Genomic DNA, 18,042 nt, shown 5'->3' on the forward strand with positions numbered 1-18,042 from the left:
TGATTCTTCTATGATCATATTTCAACACATCTCCCTTCTCCCAAAGCCTTAACCAAAGATAGTCCTCCTGTGGAGCCTGGGCTCCTGACAGCTGAAGCCATCACCTGGAAGTCCCTGAAGCCTCTTAGTGTTGTTCTGAGGATTCACACCTATGCTACAAAAGCCAGCATGGTGCGCCTACCTGTGGGGTAAGGTCTGACTTTGGTTTCCTGCGTTTGAGGAAATTAGATTGTGAATAATGAAGTAGACCGTGGGGATTCTACCTTATTGTTTCCTGGAGTGAAATTCAACAAGGTACCTACCTATAACTGGGATTCTTGAAATAAAGAATCCTTTCAATAAGTTCTTCACTATTCTCAGGGCCACATCGGCTGCTCCTTTGGAAGGATCATTGTTGAAGTGTAGGGACTATCTACAACCAGGATGTCTATAGACCAGGATGTCTATTATGTGACCCCAAAGGGTTCACGGCCCACAAATTCAGAACCACTGATCTTACTGTTGACACATCAAGCACAGGAATTAAAATAGAATGGTCCTGGAGTTTCATCTCTTCACACAGGCCTTAAGCCATCCCTTCACTAACTTTTGGCTTCCAAACTCTGATCAAGCAACAAGCAGAGGTGAAATACATTTAACAGAGGAAGCTTGGTCCTCACATGGTTTCCATTCTTTCTAGGAGGCACATGCTGCTCTTCAATGCATATTCCCCTGTGGGGCATGCCATCCACGTCTGCAGCATGACAACATTTGTCATTGGGGATGAAGATGTAGTACTGCCCAACTTTGAGCCGGTAAATATCTTAGTAAACCTGCCTCCTCTGGTTTCAAAGGTTTTTCATTCGATTCTATTATTTACTTATTTAGCCTAACCCCTCCCTGTTAAACTATTTGTATATCCTCTAAGAAAGTGTGAAATACGGTCTCTGAGAAACACAATTAATTCATCTCTGACAACTGGACACACCTCTCCTCTGTTGAGTCTTTGATGTCTATCAGCATCTCCTCAGGTAGATGCAGTCATCCTTGAGAAGGATAAAGCACCAGTAAAGTTCTTTGGATGTCACTTAAAATCTGAGTGTTCTTCCCTATCCATTCCTTCCTTAAAAGAGTGGGTATCTCCAGGATGAACAGGAGTGGCGGTGTTCACTGGAAGAACCTATCACTTCTCCCCCTTCCCTCCCTCTTCTATTCCTTTCTCTGCTCTGAGAGAAAATTGGTGTAGTACCTCCACTAGATGACTCCCTTCACCTTGTTTAAAATGTCCTTTGTCAACCCGTGTACCCAGGGAAGGTAAGAATTTGCTATTTTCTGCTGTCCGACACCTGGTACTTTCTCATCTCTAATGACTTACTAAAAAAACTCCGGAATAAATGAAGTAAAAACACCAGAAAACTAGCTGAAACATCCAAATGGTGCAAACATGAGGTTCTCTAAGGCAGCCGGAAAACCTTGCAATGACAACAAGAGGGTTGAAGATGGGATCTTTCCACTGTGTTCTGATGGCTTAGCCATGCCTGGCTCGTGTTCCCTAGCCTGTCTAGACAGGGTTCTACAAGTTTCCTCTAGGCTTCCTTCTGTTCGCTGGGCTTTCTCTTCTCCACATGCTTTTTCTTCTGCTCAGTAGGGACTAAGGGAACACCAGCAAGTTGATCTCATCAGGTGTTCTTTGTTTCCTTGACTATTCTGCAATGTTTGTTTGTTTGTTTGTCTTTGGTTTTGTGGAGATAGGAGCTCATGATGTGTCCCAGGCTAACCTAGAACTTGTGGTCCCCTTGCATCAGCTTCCAGAGTATCTGGGGTTACAAACATGTACTGACATGCTTCTCTTTATGTGCTTATTCCAAAGTCTTCTTTAAAACAATTCTACTTGTGTGCCATGCATTCTCCAGCCTGCAGGAGAATTAACTCCTAATGATTATTTTGTTGGGAGATTTCTTATTTCTCTGATGAGATAATGTTCCTATGTTATAAGGGTTACTGGACCTAAGATTATTCTCTATTATGTGTTTTATTCTAATGGAAGTGCAAAAGGCATGGCCTTGCCTGTGAGCTGAGACACCGTAAGTCCCAGAGTCATTACTGATCATTCCCGGATCTTCTACAGAACAAGATGATTTCTCTGGGTAAAGGCTTATTTTAATTAGACTACCACTGTGTCCAAGAACTTCCTCAGCACTGATGTTAGGAATGATCATGTAGGTATGTCTTAGTCATGTAGGTATGTCTTAGACCAAGAGGCAAGTCAGTAAGTAACATCCCTCCGTGGCCTCTGCGTCAGCTCCTGCTTCCTGACCTGCTTGAGTTCCAGTCCTGACTTCCTTTGGTGATGAACAGCAATGTGGCAGTTGTAAACTAGTCCCTTTCCTCTTCAACTTGCTTCTTAGTCATGATGTTTGTGCAGGAATAGAAACACTGATGAAGATAAGGCATTCTAGTATGAAAATGAGAAAGTACCTGTTTGCCAATAGTTTCTCACCTAAAAGGTCATGTGTTGCCAAGGCAGTCTTTCTGGCCCTACTCTGAGTTCTCTGGGTATCCATGAAACAATGATTATACTATGATACCTCCTAGAGAAATAGTAAAGATGGGTCAGTTAGTTTTCCTCCAACTTTCTCTAAGTAGGCATGTGTTTAGGCTCTAGGCTCAAACACTACCCAATATACACCAACCAGGACAGTCTGAAGACATCTCAGACTGGTTGATTCCTGGAATCTCTTGTCAGCTTGGAGCTCTTGCTGTTTCTCAGATAGCTGGAGGGAGCCAACAGTCCAAGCTAGCCCACATACTGGTCTTTATCCTGCAGGACTCTCTCCCTGCAATCTTCTCTATCCACAGTCTTCAAAATCCCAGTGTCTGCCAGCCTAACTCCTAGACATCCTTTAGTACTAACTCTGGACATAAATACTATGAAGTTTCCACACTCCATCATAAGGCTAGAGCTCCTCTTCCACAACCCCTTCAGAGGACTTCCAGCCCATGTTTCACATCTCCTAGATCATAGCATCCAATAAAAAGCCTCAGATAACTCAATTCTGTACAAATAAAATAACCTCGAATCAATCCCAAAGCAGAGAATAGTCTTTCCCAGAGGCTGAATGCATGTAAACTTAGCTGCTCTTTAATAAACAGGAATATGGCTGCCACATGCATGCTCTGTCTTCACAGGAGAGCTACCGCTTTACAGAGCAGTCTATAATAATTATGAAGGCTCTTGGCAATGTGATCGTTAATTTCAAAGACAAAGGTAAATTGCCCGCAGCTCTGAGGGATCTGCAAGCAGCTCACTACCCTATCCCCCTCAACAACAAAGAACTCACTGCTCAACACTTCCGGGTAAGCAATTTCCAGTTCTGATGCTCAGCAGGAAACCTCCCATCTGAAAGAGGTAGTCCAAATGCTGAGTCTGGTGAGAAAGAGAGAGGGGGATATTAAAGAATATGATAGTGTCTGCTTGGGGACTACTGAACCTCACTCACTCAGAGGCTTTGGCTAAACTGGGAATGGTGTTTCTATAGAGGAGATTCACCAGGCAGTGTTTTTATTTATTTTTTCAATAGTTCACGTTGCCCCCAGGAACCTCCTTCGTATAACACTAGCTTCCCCTGAGGCTGAGTAGCTTTCTGGTTGCCTAGATACCCTGCAGCATGGGAAGTCAGGTTTCTCCTGGTTATCTCTTGAGGAAGGAAACTGAGGGCACTGACCTACACCAGCTGCATGGCCATCTGGTCACATCTGCTTTTATTTGTTCATTTTTAAGTTTATTTGTTTCCAGCACCTGTGCAACTGATATTCAGACGAAATTACTTTTGTTTTGGGACTGTCTTATGCCCTGTGAGATGTGTCACGGATCACTTGTCATCACTGTATGTGCTCATAACATCCAGTTGTGACAACAGAAAACGCCTCTGACCTTATCACAAGCTCTTTGAAGGAGAAATTTCGTAGCCAAATGAAAAGCACGGGGTTTTCAGTTAAGCTATAATCTTGTGTAGGTTAATAGTATGCACCACGCTTAAAATAAGTACAAGTAAATTTTCCTTTGCCTTAAAAAATATTTTTTCATTACTTACATGTAAGCTGATGTTGGGTATTGTTGGCAGTCTTTATAAACTAAGACTATGCCCAACCCAGGGGAACACTTTGCCAAGCAGAGGAGAAAGAAACCATCTTATTGTACGAACCTCAAGGAAGAATTCAATATACACCCCAGACAGTCAGCTGAAATGTCCACCTTGTCAGTTATTCAAACAGATGCAGGTTTTACAGATATACTCTCAACAGACAAGGCGACTCCTCTAGTACAGAACAACTCAGCTCCATTTGTCAAGCACAGTTCAATCTACATTGTCTGGTGTTGTTAATTTTACTGTGTGTGTGTGTGTGTGTGTGTGTGTGTGTGAATATTTTTATCTTTTTCAGGTTTTCCATATATCCTTGTGGCATCTAATGAAAAAATCTCAACTAGCCAAGCCTCCTTTAAACTTCAAATTTGCATTCCGGGCCATGGTTTTAGACACAGACTTACTGGATTCCTTCTCAGAGGATGCCTCTTTAGGTGCTGATTCATTTTCAGTATCTGAGCACGGAAGTGATAAATAATTTAACATGGATACGTCTTCCGCTGTTGGGTAGCAGAGACACCAGACCTTCCTGAGAATCATGGAGTCCCACTTGTCTCTAGGATGCTCCAGAGGTTGCCACGGTCTGCTGAGGAAGCATCCTAACCCCTGCCATATGTACTTCCTGGGGACCTAGAATCCCTCTGTATTTGACATTGACCTGCCTGGCTTGAATTAAGAACCCTTGAGGAGATGCCCCAGTTCCTTTCTTCCTCTTACCATATTGTTTCTATTCTCAACATTTTGTTTTCTTTCCATTTGGAGGAATGCCTCTGTTCCCTTTCCAATGGAAATCCAAGGCAGGTCATTGAAATAACACGGTTTCCCTCTTTAGACCTTTATTAAGGGCATGGTGAAATGGGATGTTCAATCCAACCTCTTGGAATTTGATAGGTCTGAAAGCTTTCAGAGCTACAGGCATTACATTTTGAGAGAAAGGAGTAAAAACAAATCCCAATCCAGTGTTTGTCTTTCTCTTGTCAGCGGAATGGGTAGACTTAAAATACTCTATGCCAATGAACGAGAGGGAGTATTCTCCCGAGGAAATAGCTGCTGCGGTGAAAATTCAATCCGTGTGGAAAGGGTCCTATGTCAGACTGCTCTTGAAAGCCAGAACACCAGGTACAGTTTTAAGATGCTTGAAATGAGTGTATAGGAAGGAATGAGTGGAAATTTAGAGTCACCCTGCTTCACAGAATACTTTATTAATTTTATCTACTAAATTCTGAAATCCCCTGAGACAAGGTGCTGGTTAGAGTTTATGTTCCCATTCTAGAACTCATCGGTGTTTAAGATGTCATGCACAGACAATGAATATTTACTGAAAGGCCGAAGGTCAGGGCCTGGACAATGAGGTCGAAAGAGTACTTGCTATACAAGCAGGAGAACTGGAGTTCAGATCCCAGATGCTGCAGAAAGGCATGCGGGTGTGGCAACCAAACAGTCCCAGCACTTGAGGGGCAGAGAGTGGGGATCCCTGTGGCCAACTGTCCAGCCAGATAAGCCACATCCTGGAGCCACGTTCAGCAGTGTACTCTATCTTTGAAAATAATTAGAGAGCAACTGAGGAAGACACCTGACATCAACTTCTGGCCACTACATGTGTGTGCACAGATGCATGTTTCCATTGCACACGCATGTCCACACAGATGCCGGTTTGCTCGTCCATCTACTGGGAAGCCACTTGTGGGCAGTGCCATAGCCAGAAGTCTGTGCCAGCCGTCCAAGTATCCTCTTTAGAATAATTAGGCAGTTGCTTTTTCCGAGGACAGGTTTTCCACAGCAAGTTTTGGTAAGATGGAAGATCTTTTTAATGCAGACTGTTTCAGGAATTGCCTATACAACATCAAAAAACCCCGATGTCCTTAGGCTGAAGATGAGAGAAGACAGTAAAATACCATGAGCAGTGCTCTCATCTTGACACGATAGCTCTGTGCTTTCAACATGCTTTAACTGTTCTCAGTTTGGAGCCTACAGCCGTCTTACTTGAGCGTGGGGTGTCCTTGCGAACGTCACAGCCAGCAGCGTGTGTGCCATGAGAGGCGAGCAGTTCTGTTCAACACAACTCAGTGGCCTCTGTCAGCTCAAACTTTAAGAATCTGACCCTACCAAGTTTATTTTAGGCATGTTTAAGCAAAGTACAGTTTTGCTGTGCTAATTGATGTGATAATTAACTCAGTCCTCAGTGTTAGGATGTGACTACATCAAAACTTTTGCAAAGTAAAGTGAAAAAAAAAAAAAAAACAAAAAAAAACAAAAGCAGGCTCAAGATAGCCAAGCTCATGATGGTATCTGAGGAAGCTGATGTGGGTTTGTCTTAGAGATAGCACAGAAGTCTCTAGACTGTTAACTTTATCTATTCACAACATTCTCACTGGAAAGTAGGTTACACATCTTTTTCTTTGGCGAGAGAACCCTGTGCGTTTAGCATTCTAGCTTTCCCTAGAACTTATCTTGTGCACAAGGATCTACCTGCCTCCTACAGTGGATTTCAAATTCTTTACGTGCAAAATGAAAACTGCACTGTTCAGATATCTTATAGATTGAATGATGTTGTTACTTTTACTGTTATTATTTCCATTACCATATCATTTCTGTTGCTTTTGTTCAGAAACAAAGGAAAATGCCAGTGTTGCAGATACACTTCAGAAAATGTGGACAGTATTAGAGATGAATTTGGAGCAATATGCATTGTCTCTCTTAAGGTAAAGAACACTGCTAGACCTCTTGTAGCTAAAGAATACTTCTAGATCTCCAGGAAAGAGTGGTCCAGTGTGGCTATAATGACCCCTATCCCAGATAGCTCCTGAGATAGTCTGAAAAAGACCCAGGATTCCTGGTGCTTTTGAAGCTAGATCTAGATTTAGTCAGGAAGGGAAGAATCCTCCTGACTGAATAGAGATCGCACTGAAGTCACCAGGTTCCTGCAGGAAGCCAGGCGGGTCTCATGATTTGTGTAGTCAGCTTTCTTAAGCCAGAAAATACAGAGGACAAAAAAAAATCTAATATTATACTCTTTTTGAGTCCTCGGTTATTTTATATCTGAATTTTTCCAAACCCATTGCTCACATTAGCTTCACAAACTCCACTCCAAACTCTTCTCTATCTGGATCCTTCAATGGCCCTGAACCAATCTTAGGATTGCTTTGCCCTGCTTTATGTTTAAACATCATGCCCCATTTCCCTCTATGAGCATTAATGACTCTCTTGCTTAGGAATATATTCTCCTTCAGTTATGTGCCTTTGAAGGATACCATTCACACCTGAGCTCTAGGTACTCCCGGCTTGAATCACACCACGCCTCTTTGATCTTGACCTGGCAGACTTTGGCAGGCTCTTTCAGGGGCCAGGTCTCTTCTGTAAATGGAGTTTTACTTTAACAGTGCCTTGTCATTGACACTCAAGTTATTTTTACATTTCTAGACTAATGTTTAAAAGCAAGTGTAAGTCTATGGAATCCTACCCATGCTATCAAGATGAAGAGACCAAGCTGGCCTTCGCTGACCACACCGTGACCTATACAGAGCAGCCACCAAATTCCTGGTTTATAGTATTCAGGTAAGTGTGGTAAGTAATTCTGTTTTCAGACGGCATAGGGTGTTCATATCTGCAGTTTCAAGAGTAAGAGTATGGTTAGCAATAAAAGTATCAGCCACTGGACTCTCTAATACATGCTTAAAACTTTTTAAAATAAATGATACATACAAGTTTTCCATATTTATGATATGATGTCAGAAAATTTTTATCAATATTCCTTATGTCAGTACATGAAACATGTAAACAATTTGTCAATCTTCAGTGAACATGTTACCATAATAAGTCAGTCTGTTTCCAGTTCAGATAGATAACATTTATTTCCAAGCAATAGCATATTAAGTACAAGTCTTACGTGACATACAAAGGGAGTTCTTGAGGGAACTTTCGTTTGCATATGAAAATGACACAGTAACAGTAACGTGGAGTAGAAAAGATGTGTAAGGCTTTTAGTTCTTTGCAACTTGAAGTTTTTGCAAAGATTCTTTGGGACTAAATTCTATTCTATACTTTGAGAGTCACATTTAAAAAGGCTCATGCTTTTGTAATTGCAGAGAAACTTTTTTGGTTCCTCAAGATATGATCTTACTCCCCAAAGTATATACTACACTCCCAGTCTGTATGCTGCATGTTGTAAACAATGACACATTGGAGCAGGTGCCAAAGGTGTTTCAGAAAGTGGTGCCTTACCTTTACACCAAGAACAAGGTAGGTGCAAAACATACCCCTGGGTGATAAAATGGCCTCCAACAGCAAGCTTGGCAGATCTGCTAGGAGGAAGGCCCTCACACAGCCCTGACATGTAATCTTCAAAGGTAGCATGACTTCCTCAGGCCAAGCACTGTGGCCTGCCTGCTGAATGGATGAGAGACCTGGCCTTCCAACAGATGCTGCTTCTCTCTGTATTTCAGTGCCTACCTGTTTTCAGCCCCACTCCCCAGCAGGCATTAGGGCGTCATGACAAACGTAGGGGATATCAGCTGGAAGACAGGAGATATAGTTTTGCTTCTAGCTTCTGTTCTTTTGACATTGTTCCCCTTTTCTCAGAATGATGGGTGGTTTCTTTGTTTTGAGGTTCATTTCAGCCTATTATGTTTTATTTTTTTATTCATTCTTTATTTTTTATTGAAGAACTTTTTTAAAAAACAAAGATAAATGTACAAATTTTAAGCATTTTTGCATAAAAGTATACGAATACATTTTTTTTTTAAGGTTTGATAGTGAGCATTAAGATCTTACTAGTTACAATGAGCATAAAGTACATGTAAAACAGGATGTAACCTGGAATTAGTCAAAGTTTTCTTGGTGTGTAAGGAGTAAACATAATGGTTTTTTCTTTGCTTTTTTTTTTTTTTTTTTTTTTTTTTTGTTTCTTGAACTTTACACAGTCTGAGTTATTTCTGGGGTGTTCAGAGCTTTCTGGGGTTAGTATCCCATTATCAGTGACTGCATATTATGTCTGTTCTCTTATGACTGGGTTACCTCACTCAGAATGATATTCTCTAGATGGATCCATTTTCTTAAGAATTTCATAAAGTCATTGTTTCTGATAGCTGAGTAGTACTCCATTGTGTAAATGTACCACAGTTTTTGTATCCATTCATCTACTGAAGGACATCTGGGTTCTTTCCAGCTTCTGGCTATTATAAGTAGAGCTGCTATGAACATTGTGGTGCATGTGTCTTTGTTGTATGTTGAAGCGTCTCTGGGGTAAATGCCCAGAAGTGGAATAACTGGGTCTTCAGATAGTACTATGTCCATTTTTCTGAGGAATCGCCAGACAGATTTCCAGAGTGGTTGTACCAATTTACAACCCCACCAACAATGGAGAAGTGTTCCTTTTTCTCCACATCCTTGCCAACATCTGCTGTCATCTGAATTTTTTATCTTGGCCAATCTGACTGGTGTTAGATGGAATCTCAGGGTTGCTTTGATTTGCATTTCCCTGATGGCTAATGATGTGGAGCACTTCCTTAGATGCTTCTCAGCCATTCATTCTTTATTTTATGTAAATTAAACATACCTTTCTAATGAATAGCTAATGAATGAATACTGGCTTTATTAGGATGAGGAATAGATATAAAATGTAGTAACTCAATAAGAAACTGGACAGCTCATTTGACCCATGTTAGAGATTCAAGGAAACGTTTTTTAAATAAGGGAAATAATGTTTATTTTTAACTTTATGACAAGGCCCTGCAATATAACATGTAGGCTGCTAGGCTGTTCTGGGATTCACCAAGTAGATGAGGCTGGTCTTAAGTTCACAGGGATATACCTGCCTTGGCCTCATGAGTGCTGATTTTAAAGACATATATTAACATATCCAGCTAACATTTTTGGTAAAACAGCATTATCTGGCTGATTTTTTATATATGTGTATATGCATATGCATAGTGAGATTTTTAAAAATTGTTTTTGCTTAAATTTCTCAGTACTCACTATAATTTTTAAAGCTTATGTTTTAGTAAACCCATTTCTTCTATTATGAAGTCATCTGTATTTGAAATAATGTTCAGCAGAGTAATTTAACATTTTTCTCTTTTTTTCATTAATTTATTTACTTCACATCCCAATTGCAGCATTTCTTCACTACTCTCTTCTGAACTCCTCTCTCTCATCACCTCTTCCCTCCCCCAGCACCCCTCCCTTCTTCACAGAGACGGGGAGGCCTTCCATGGATAACAACCCACCTTGGCATCTGAAGTTGCAGTAGTACTAGGCACATCTTAGCTTTCTGAGACGAGATAAAGCTGCCCAGTTATGGGAAAGGGATCTAAAAGCAGGCAACGGAGTCAGAGACAACCATTGTTCCTACTATTAGGAGTCTCACATGAAGACCCAGCTGCACAACTTCTACATATGTGCAGAGAGCCTAGGCTCATCCCATGCATGCTCTCTGGTTCATAGTTCAGTCTCTGTGGACTCCTATGGGCCCAGGGTAGTCGATTTTGTAAGTTTTCTGTGGTGTCCTTGACCCCTCTGTCTCCTTCAAATCCATCCTGCCCTTCTTCAGCAGGATTCCCTAAGATCCACTTAATGTTTGGCTCTGGGTCTCTGCATCTGTTTCCCAGTTTTGGGGTGAAGCCACTCAGATGACAGTTATTATAGGCTCTGTTTCCAAGGATAGCAGAATATCATTGATACTATCAGGGTGGGCTCCTCTTTTTCTTGGCATGGGTCTCAAGTTGGGCCAGTCATTAGCTGGACATTCCTTGAGTTTCTGTCCTATCTTTACTCTGCACATTTGTGGGCAGGATAAGTTGTGGATTGAAGGCTTTGTGGCTGGGTTGATGTCTCCATCCCTCTACTGAAAGCCTTGACAGTTTACAGGAGATGGCTGTTTCATGTTCCACATCTGCTGTAGCTAGGAGCCTTACCTAAGAGACATCTTCCTGAACAGAAGAACATCAATAAAGGCCAGGTCTAGTCAAGTCATCTATGCCGTCAAAATCTGAAAATAATCTTTCCTTCATGGTATACATTATACTAATATAGTCATTGTCTCTCTCTTTTGGTTAAGGACATTTAAAGACAGTCTGTTTGAACAGTAGAAGAATGTTACTTTTATCTACAGGTTTTGGCATTGGTATGTGTGTGTGTGTGTGTATGTGTGTGTGTGTGTGTGTGTGTGTGTGTGTGTTTTGAGTTTTTCCTTTTTGTTTTTTGTTTTCTCTAAACTAAGGTTAAATCACATAGATTTCTTTCAAGGATGAAAGTTGAATCAAAATGTAGAGGCACATTCCATCTTCATTTAACTATTATTTTGCTTAATTGAATTTGTGTTGAAAATTCAGATGGCACCAACCCAGCCTATTCTCCTCTCAGGTTTCTACCCTCTGTGTCTACTTAAGTTTAGGGGAAGCAATGAGAAGGCTGTGGAAGAGAAGATGGAGATGTATGGTTAGAGAAGTAGCTTCTCTTTGTGCTTTCTGTGGTAGGGCTTCTCATCTCTTCAGGATTCTCCACCTTTAAATATGCTTTCAGAATACTTGTGGCCCAGGTAAAATTAGGCACCCAGAACTGAATGTTACCTCAGCACAGAGCTGATGAAAAGAAAAGTACCTTTGTTCCATAGTCTGGTCTGTGTCTGCCTTAACACTCTAGAACCTGAAGAGCATAAAGGCATGTATGTAACTAAAATCATCAATTTCCAATGTATCATCTTAAAATTTGTGTCCTTTAGGTATGTTTTTGTCTATAAAAAATAGTATTCTGAAGTTAATAAAAATACAGAATAAATTAGGTTTTTCAAGATTTCTCAGGATTTTTCATAAGCTAATATATATTAAATATTCCCAGAGGGGAGAAAAGATGTAATTCTTCCCAGAAGCACTACATCATAGAAACCCATTTTCACAACATATATTGGATCAGTACTTCACAAAATACATCTTGACAATCACTACTGTAAGTTGAAGCCCTTGTCATTTTTCCTACATGTCATTTCTGTTTTTCAATCTCTTAGCTATTAAATAATTTGCTCCAGCACTGCTGAATCATCTCAATATGATATCCCAGGGATGTTCTCCAGAGACAGGTGAACATCTTACCCACACAGAGTATGTCTAAAGCTAATGTAATGTAAAGATACATAAAATGTGTCACTGGGTGCTACCCAACTTGAATACCTGCCGGGCTTGATGAGACCTCATCAAGAGTCATCCTGCACCATGTGGACTTTAACAACTTTGCCATTATTCAGCTGCACATTACCTATATGATCTAATGACGTTCCTCTTCCTTACAAACTCGTGTTGGCTTGTGAGAGTCTGTTTTGTTCCTTTGGATTTTCATAAGGCATGCTTTGAAGCTCAGTAAGGACCCTTATTAGACTTAGAGTTGCAAATGTATATGCTTCTTCAACTGAAACAAACAGCCATTTCCTCTACTGTCATAATTCCTCAAAGACCAAACTGTGTAATTTAGAACACTGACCCATGAGATTTCTGAGATTATATTTTTAGAGCACTGAGGATCTAACCCAGAAATTCACACAGGCTAAGCAAGCATCTTGTCACTTGGATACACCCTCAGCCCTAACATGATTACTTCTAAGAAGAATATTAAATAGAATATTAGTGGCTTGATAATTCTTAGGAGAGTCTGGGCTCTGTGTGAATATACCAATATAGTAATATTTATTTCAATATGTGGACCACATATTTGAGAGACTTGTGTCAGTGTGAATCCTGTGTGTGTGACTGCCTCTCTTTTAGAAGGGATACACATTTGTGGCTGAAGCGTATACTGGTGAGACATTCGTATCAGGCGCTCGATGGAAACTACGGCTCATTGGCTCTTACACCCCACTCCCGTTTCTCATCCGTGACGCTCCATGTAACAACTTCACCATAAAGGAAATCAGAGACTACTATATTCCTAATGACAAGAAGATCCTGTTCAGGTACAAGTATATGATAGATGGATAAAGGTGTTCTTTAACATATTAACATTTCTATTAAGATGAATTCATAATTCTGAATTCATCAAGCTTTAAGTTCTGTCATTTTATAGAAATAACTAATTAGCAATAACATGGCTAAGTAGATGCTTGAGCAAGCCTATACAGCTTCAAATAATGCAGTTCCATTTCTTAGGCTTTCTTTTGACTGACTTTCACTGAAATTCCTCCAGATCCTTCATTATACTTGACATTCTTCTTGCTCTGCCCTACTCTATCTGTAGCTTTTCTTTGGTGGGACAGTCCTTATTTGTCATCCCAACCTTCTGTTCATGCTCCCCTATCTAGCAGTCTTGAATTCCCACTACTGCATCTACTTTGTCTCACTCGTTGCTTCTGACGTACCTACCGCCCTTTGTGTGTTCTCCCCATGCCTTCTCAATGGTCTCGTGCTACTCTAGGGTCTTCGTGATGTTTGTTACATGAAATTGTTGTTTTTGGAATCTAGGACTCCATTATATTCCTTCAAAAATGCACCATCTTAATTTATATGTCATTCCTTTATTATCAAGGTAGTTACCTTTCTAACATACATATTTACACATGTGTTATACAATATTTGTAAACTTTCTATTGACTATAGGGTAAAAACTCAAGCTGCAGAGTCTAATGATTTTACCCAGCCTCCAAATAATAGCTGGGACTGTCTTTTAATAGACAAAAGTCCCCCTGCCCTCAGACATGTCTGCTGTACAGTTTTATTTTCCTCAATATTATATTCAATCCTCATTTTATCACTTTAAAAAATAATGATAATTTTCAAATTGTAAACCCTTTGCATTGAAATCTCCAAATATAAGTAATTGATCCTGGTGCCATTCCTGATACACATTTTATGTGACGTGTACAGTTTAGTAGATTATCTGTGCATCAGCCTTTATGAGAATTAATGTGAATTGAAGGCATGTGTTTCTTCAGCATAGAAACCAGCACAGTGCCCAGTGCATGACTGGTGCCTTTGTAATAGTCTCCTGTCATTTCTTTCTGCTCATGGTTTACCACTTTTAAAGTCATAACAATGGGAGCTTTGTAGTACTGACATTTCATGTAGTATCATGTAATAATCATTTATTAATAACATCAAGATGTCTTTAGCTGTTTTATGACCATCCTTAGTAACTGATATGAATATACAATGTTTGACATGACTAAAGGATGGTCCTTACTGTCAAAGCCATGACAGCAGTAGTATATGGTGCCTAGAAAAGAACTATTTCTAGGGCTTTGTTATATGGAAGAGATGATGTTTTAAAGACAACACACCATTGGTGAGTTGGTTTTCAGAAGAAAAAACTTAATTCTTTCTGTTAAAATTTGACAAGAAATGTGCTTTGCCTAATTTTTTCTATAATAATTTTAATTCAAAAATGTTTCTCCTTAAAATTTAATTCTTAAACAAAAACTTTAAAAAAATAATATCATTTTATTATAGAACGATGTATATAGTACAAGCTTAAGCACACATTTGGCTTTCTGCATGAACATCTTTTATACCTTGGTAAAGACATAACATTCGGAGTGAACAAACACTGTCGTGTGAGCATGCACACTCTGGGTTTGCCTCTCAGTTTATCCTCCTGTAACATATTCTCAATATTGCCTATATTTAAAAAATTAGAAAAAAGGACAGCAAAACCTAAAAATGGAATGATTGATTTGCTTACCAGTGTGGCTTCCTAACACAAGAAATGGAGGCTTTACTTTACCAGCAACAGAATGCTTTAAAGAGTTTTAAGCAAACTGACATTATCAAACTTACGTCAAAAATATGTCTATAATACATGAATTTGAAAAAAAATCAATGTACTTTCTAAGACAAAAACTATTGCCATATTATTATGAAATTCTACTCAGCTATTCAAGGTATAGACTATGAACAGATTAATTGAGAGTATCAATGGCAGAGGGGCCTGAGAAAGCAGTCCTGAAGAGAAGTGACAGCATGAAGCTGCTGTACTCAGGAATGACATGTTTCTAAAGAGAAGGCACTAATGGTCCCTTCAACCCTGCCAGCCTCTCCCAAGAGGTCAGAAGATAAGTTTCCACACAGGAAGTACACATTGCTTAGAATCCTAGCCACTGCAAACCAAGACTCTGGGTTTGTGCTGAGCAAGTGAGTGGGGGACTAGGGAGATGACTTAGTGAGAAAAGCAAATGGGAGGGGTCTGTGCAAGGGAGGGCGGGTCACCATGGACTGCACACTGATGGACTTGCCTTATTTTCATTCACGTAGAGAAACTGGAAGTCTATAATAGTTCCAGGGCATTTGTGAAGAATTACTAGAGGGGGAAAATAAAACCAGAAAGATTGCTTTGAGGGCATATTGTTTGCCATGAAATACCCAAGCATGACAGCCTAAGTTCCATCTCAAAAATTCACGGAAAGGAGAAAAGAGAACCCACTCACCCATACATGTGTGTTTGCATGTTTTCTCTCTCTCCCTCGCTCTTACTTTCTATCTCTCTTGCTCACATTCTCTCTCTCTCTCTCTCTCTCTCTCTCTCTCTCTCTCTCTATCTATCTATCTATCTCTCTTGCTCACATTCTCTCTCTCTCACTCTCTCTCTCTCTCTCTCTCTCTCTCTCTCTCTCTCTCTCTCTCTCTCTCTCTCTCTCACACACACACACACACACACACATTTCAACAATAATTTTAATGAAAAAGTTCACATAGTGGTGGTTACAAGACTATCAAAGATGGAAGCTTTTAGATCTATACTGCTTCATAAAAGCTTCTTGTCATACTTAGCAAAAAGATGCATTTCCTACTTGGGATTTCTAATGAGAGAAACATATTGTCTTAATCAAGGTTTCTATTCCTGCACAAAGTATCATGACCAAGAAGCAAGTTGGGGAGGAAAGGGTTTATTCAGCTTACACTTCCATATCGCTGTTCATCACCAAAGGAAGTCAGGACTGGAACTCAAGCAGGTCAGGAAGCAGGAGCTGATGCAGAGGCCATGGAGGGATGTTACTTGCTGGCTTGCTTCTCCTGGCTTGCTCAGCCTGCTTTCTTATAGAACCCAGGTCTACCAGCCCAGGGATGGTACCACCCACAATGGGCTGGGCCTTCCCCCCCTTGATCACTAGTTGAGAAAATGCTTATAGCTGGATCTCACGGAGGAATTTCCTCAACTGAGGCTCCTTTCTCTGTGATTAAGTCCAGCTTGTGTGAAGTTGATGCAAAACCAACCAGCACACATATGCTAATGTCTTGCTCAGCTGTGTGGTATTGGGCTCCTTTGTCAAAGTCTGCAGGGATTCCAGGGTTTGGCATGTTCTGTTCATGTGCCTAAAAAGCTATATTACTTTCAGTCAAATGAGGACAGTCACAGCATTTCCTTTACTGACATAAGGGACAGAGCAGTGTGTTTGCTCATAGAGGTGAGTCTGTCTCACAACAGGTACTCCATTAAAGTGACAGTGGCGCAGTGCATTACAATCCAGGTCCGCACATCCAAACCCGATGCCTTCATCAAGCTGCAGGTGCTAGAAAATGAGGAGGTCATCGTGAGCACTGTGGGCAAAGGACAAGCCCTCATCCCAGCCTTCTACTTCCTTGGAAATGAAAAAGTATTGAGCTCCCAGTGTGAGTACCTGTCTGGAGTTTGGCCTCTATTCAGAGACAGAATGTTTGTGTTGCTGTAGCATTGAAAATGTTTAAAATTGAAAACCCAAAGCTCGAAACTTGACCAACCACAGTGATGCCGTTGTAATTCTATGTCTAAGTAGGTCCCGAAAATCAACAGATTGCTTAGGACTCTTCTTTAAAAACTGTCCACTGAGAAAATTTATTCCTTATCCATAAGCCTGATTTTATTTTTTAATATTTATTCATGTGTATGTATATGCGTGTTTGCCTACATGTCTGAATGGGCACCATGTGGATGCCTGGTTCCACAGAAGACAGAAGGAGTTGAATCTTTTGATACTGAGGCAACCTTGTGGATGCCAAGAACTAACCTGGGATTCTCTTCCTGAGCAGCATGTGTTCTCAATAGCCAGCTCTTCCGCCCCACATGGAATTTCTTAATAAATTTCTCTAAGACCAGAACAATTTGAATAATCTAATGTATTTTTACTTTATCTTCTTAAAATAGATCTGCACTTTTAAGTATACCCTATTCCATATGTGTATATGTATCCTAATTACTTATTCAATACTATCAAATATTTGAACATAATATTTCTCCTTTTTAGCTAGCAAGCAAATTCTCTTATCTCACACGTCCCCTAAGAAAGAAGCAGATGTGCTGCCCAGGAGAAAAGCTGGCCAACCAGGTCAGAAGTCCTTCAAAGGAAGACCTGGACTATCAGACACAGGGTTGCCTCAGCAGGAAGAAGAATTCATGAACATACCCACTATTGAAGAAAATTCTAGCATGCCACAGGTACTTTAACTGAAAAGAACAATCAACTGTTAGGGGCAAGGAAGATGGTTCGGTGGGTAAAATGTGTGTGAGTGTAAGTCCAGCCTGGGAGGTCTAAACAAGCAGACACCACTTGCCACTTAGCTTAGGGAAAAATAGAACATTCTAGATCTAGTGAGAGAATCTGTCTCAAAATTAAGACAGAGAAAGGCTGAGAAAGAAACTCCAGGTTGACTTTGGTCTCCATGCACATGGGCACCAAGTGGTGCCCCGTATTCACATGTGCACAGGCACACAGAATGAAACATGTGACGAGAGTGTAAACTTTTGAAGAGAGGGAAGACCTTATGCCACAGAATGTAAACAGGAAGAACTGTGGCGATGATCAAGATCATACGACTTAGAAAGCATCAGAGACAGATGTAAAAATAGAAAGAATGAATCAAGAAGCAGCAGTCCTAATTAACATGGAGACACCCAACTACCCAATTTAGTAGAAACCAGATAACTATTGGCCTGGTGTAGAAAAAAAAAAAGTAAGTGATCCACTGAG

At 40.4% G+C, this 18,042-nt stretch overlaps 1 protein-coding gene across 1 annotated transcript in view; it reads left to right on the plus strand.

Annotated features, from left to right (window-relative positions):
* The window catches only part of ADGB (androglobin), a gene marked incomplete at both ends in the record, with an annotated part of 113,720 nt that overhangs the window by 61,287 nt on the left and 34,391 nt on the right, over nt 1-18,042 (plus strand). The window contains 11 exons of the mRNA XM_080941730.1: nt 47-188; nt 680-794; nt 3,169-3,336; nt 4,423-4,558; nt 5,106-5,243; nt 6,733-6,826; nt 7,545-7,679; nt 8,210-8,363; nt 12,875-13,062; nt 16,524-16,708; nt 17,320-17,510. Of these exons, the coding sequence (XP_080797856.1) occupies nt 47-188; nt 680-794; nt 3,169-3,336; nt 4,423-4,558; nt 5,106-5,243; nt 6,733-6,826; nt 7,545-7,679; nt 8,210-8,363; nt 12,875-13,062; nt 16,524-16,708; nt 17,320-17,510 (1,646 nt within the window). The remainder of the gene's footprint in view (nt 1-46; nt 189-679; nt 795-3,168; nt 3,337-4,422; nt 4,559-5,105; nt 5,244-6,732; nt 6,827-7,544; nt 7,680-8,209; nt 8,364-12,874; nt 13,063-16,523; nt 16,709-17,319; nt 17,511-18,042) is intronic.

Source organism: Micromys minutus (genome assembly GCF_963924665.1).
Source record: "Micromys minutus genome assembly, chromosome: 30".
In the NCBI taxonomy this organism is placed as follows: domain Eukaryota; kingdom Metazoa; phylum Chordata; class Mammalia; order Rodentia; family Muridae; genus Micromys; species Micromys minutus.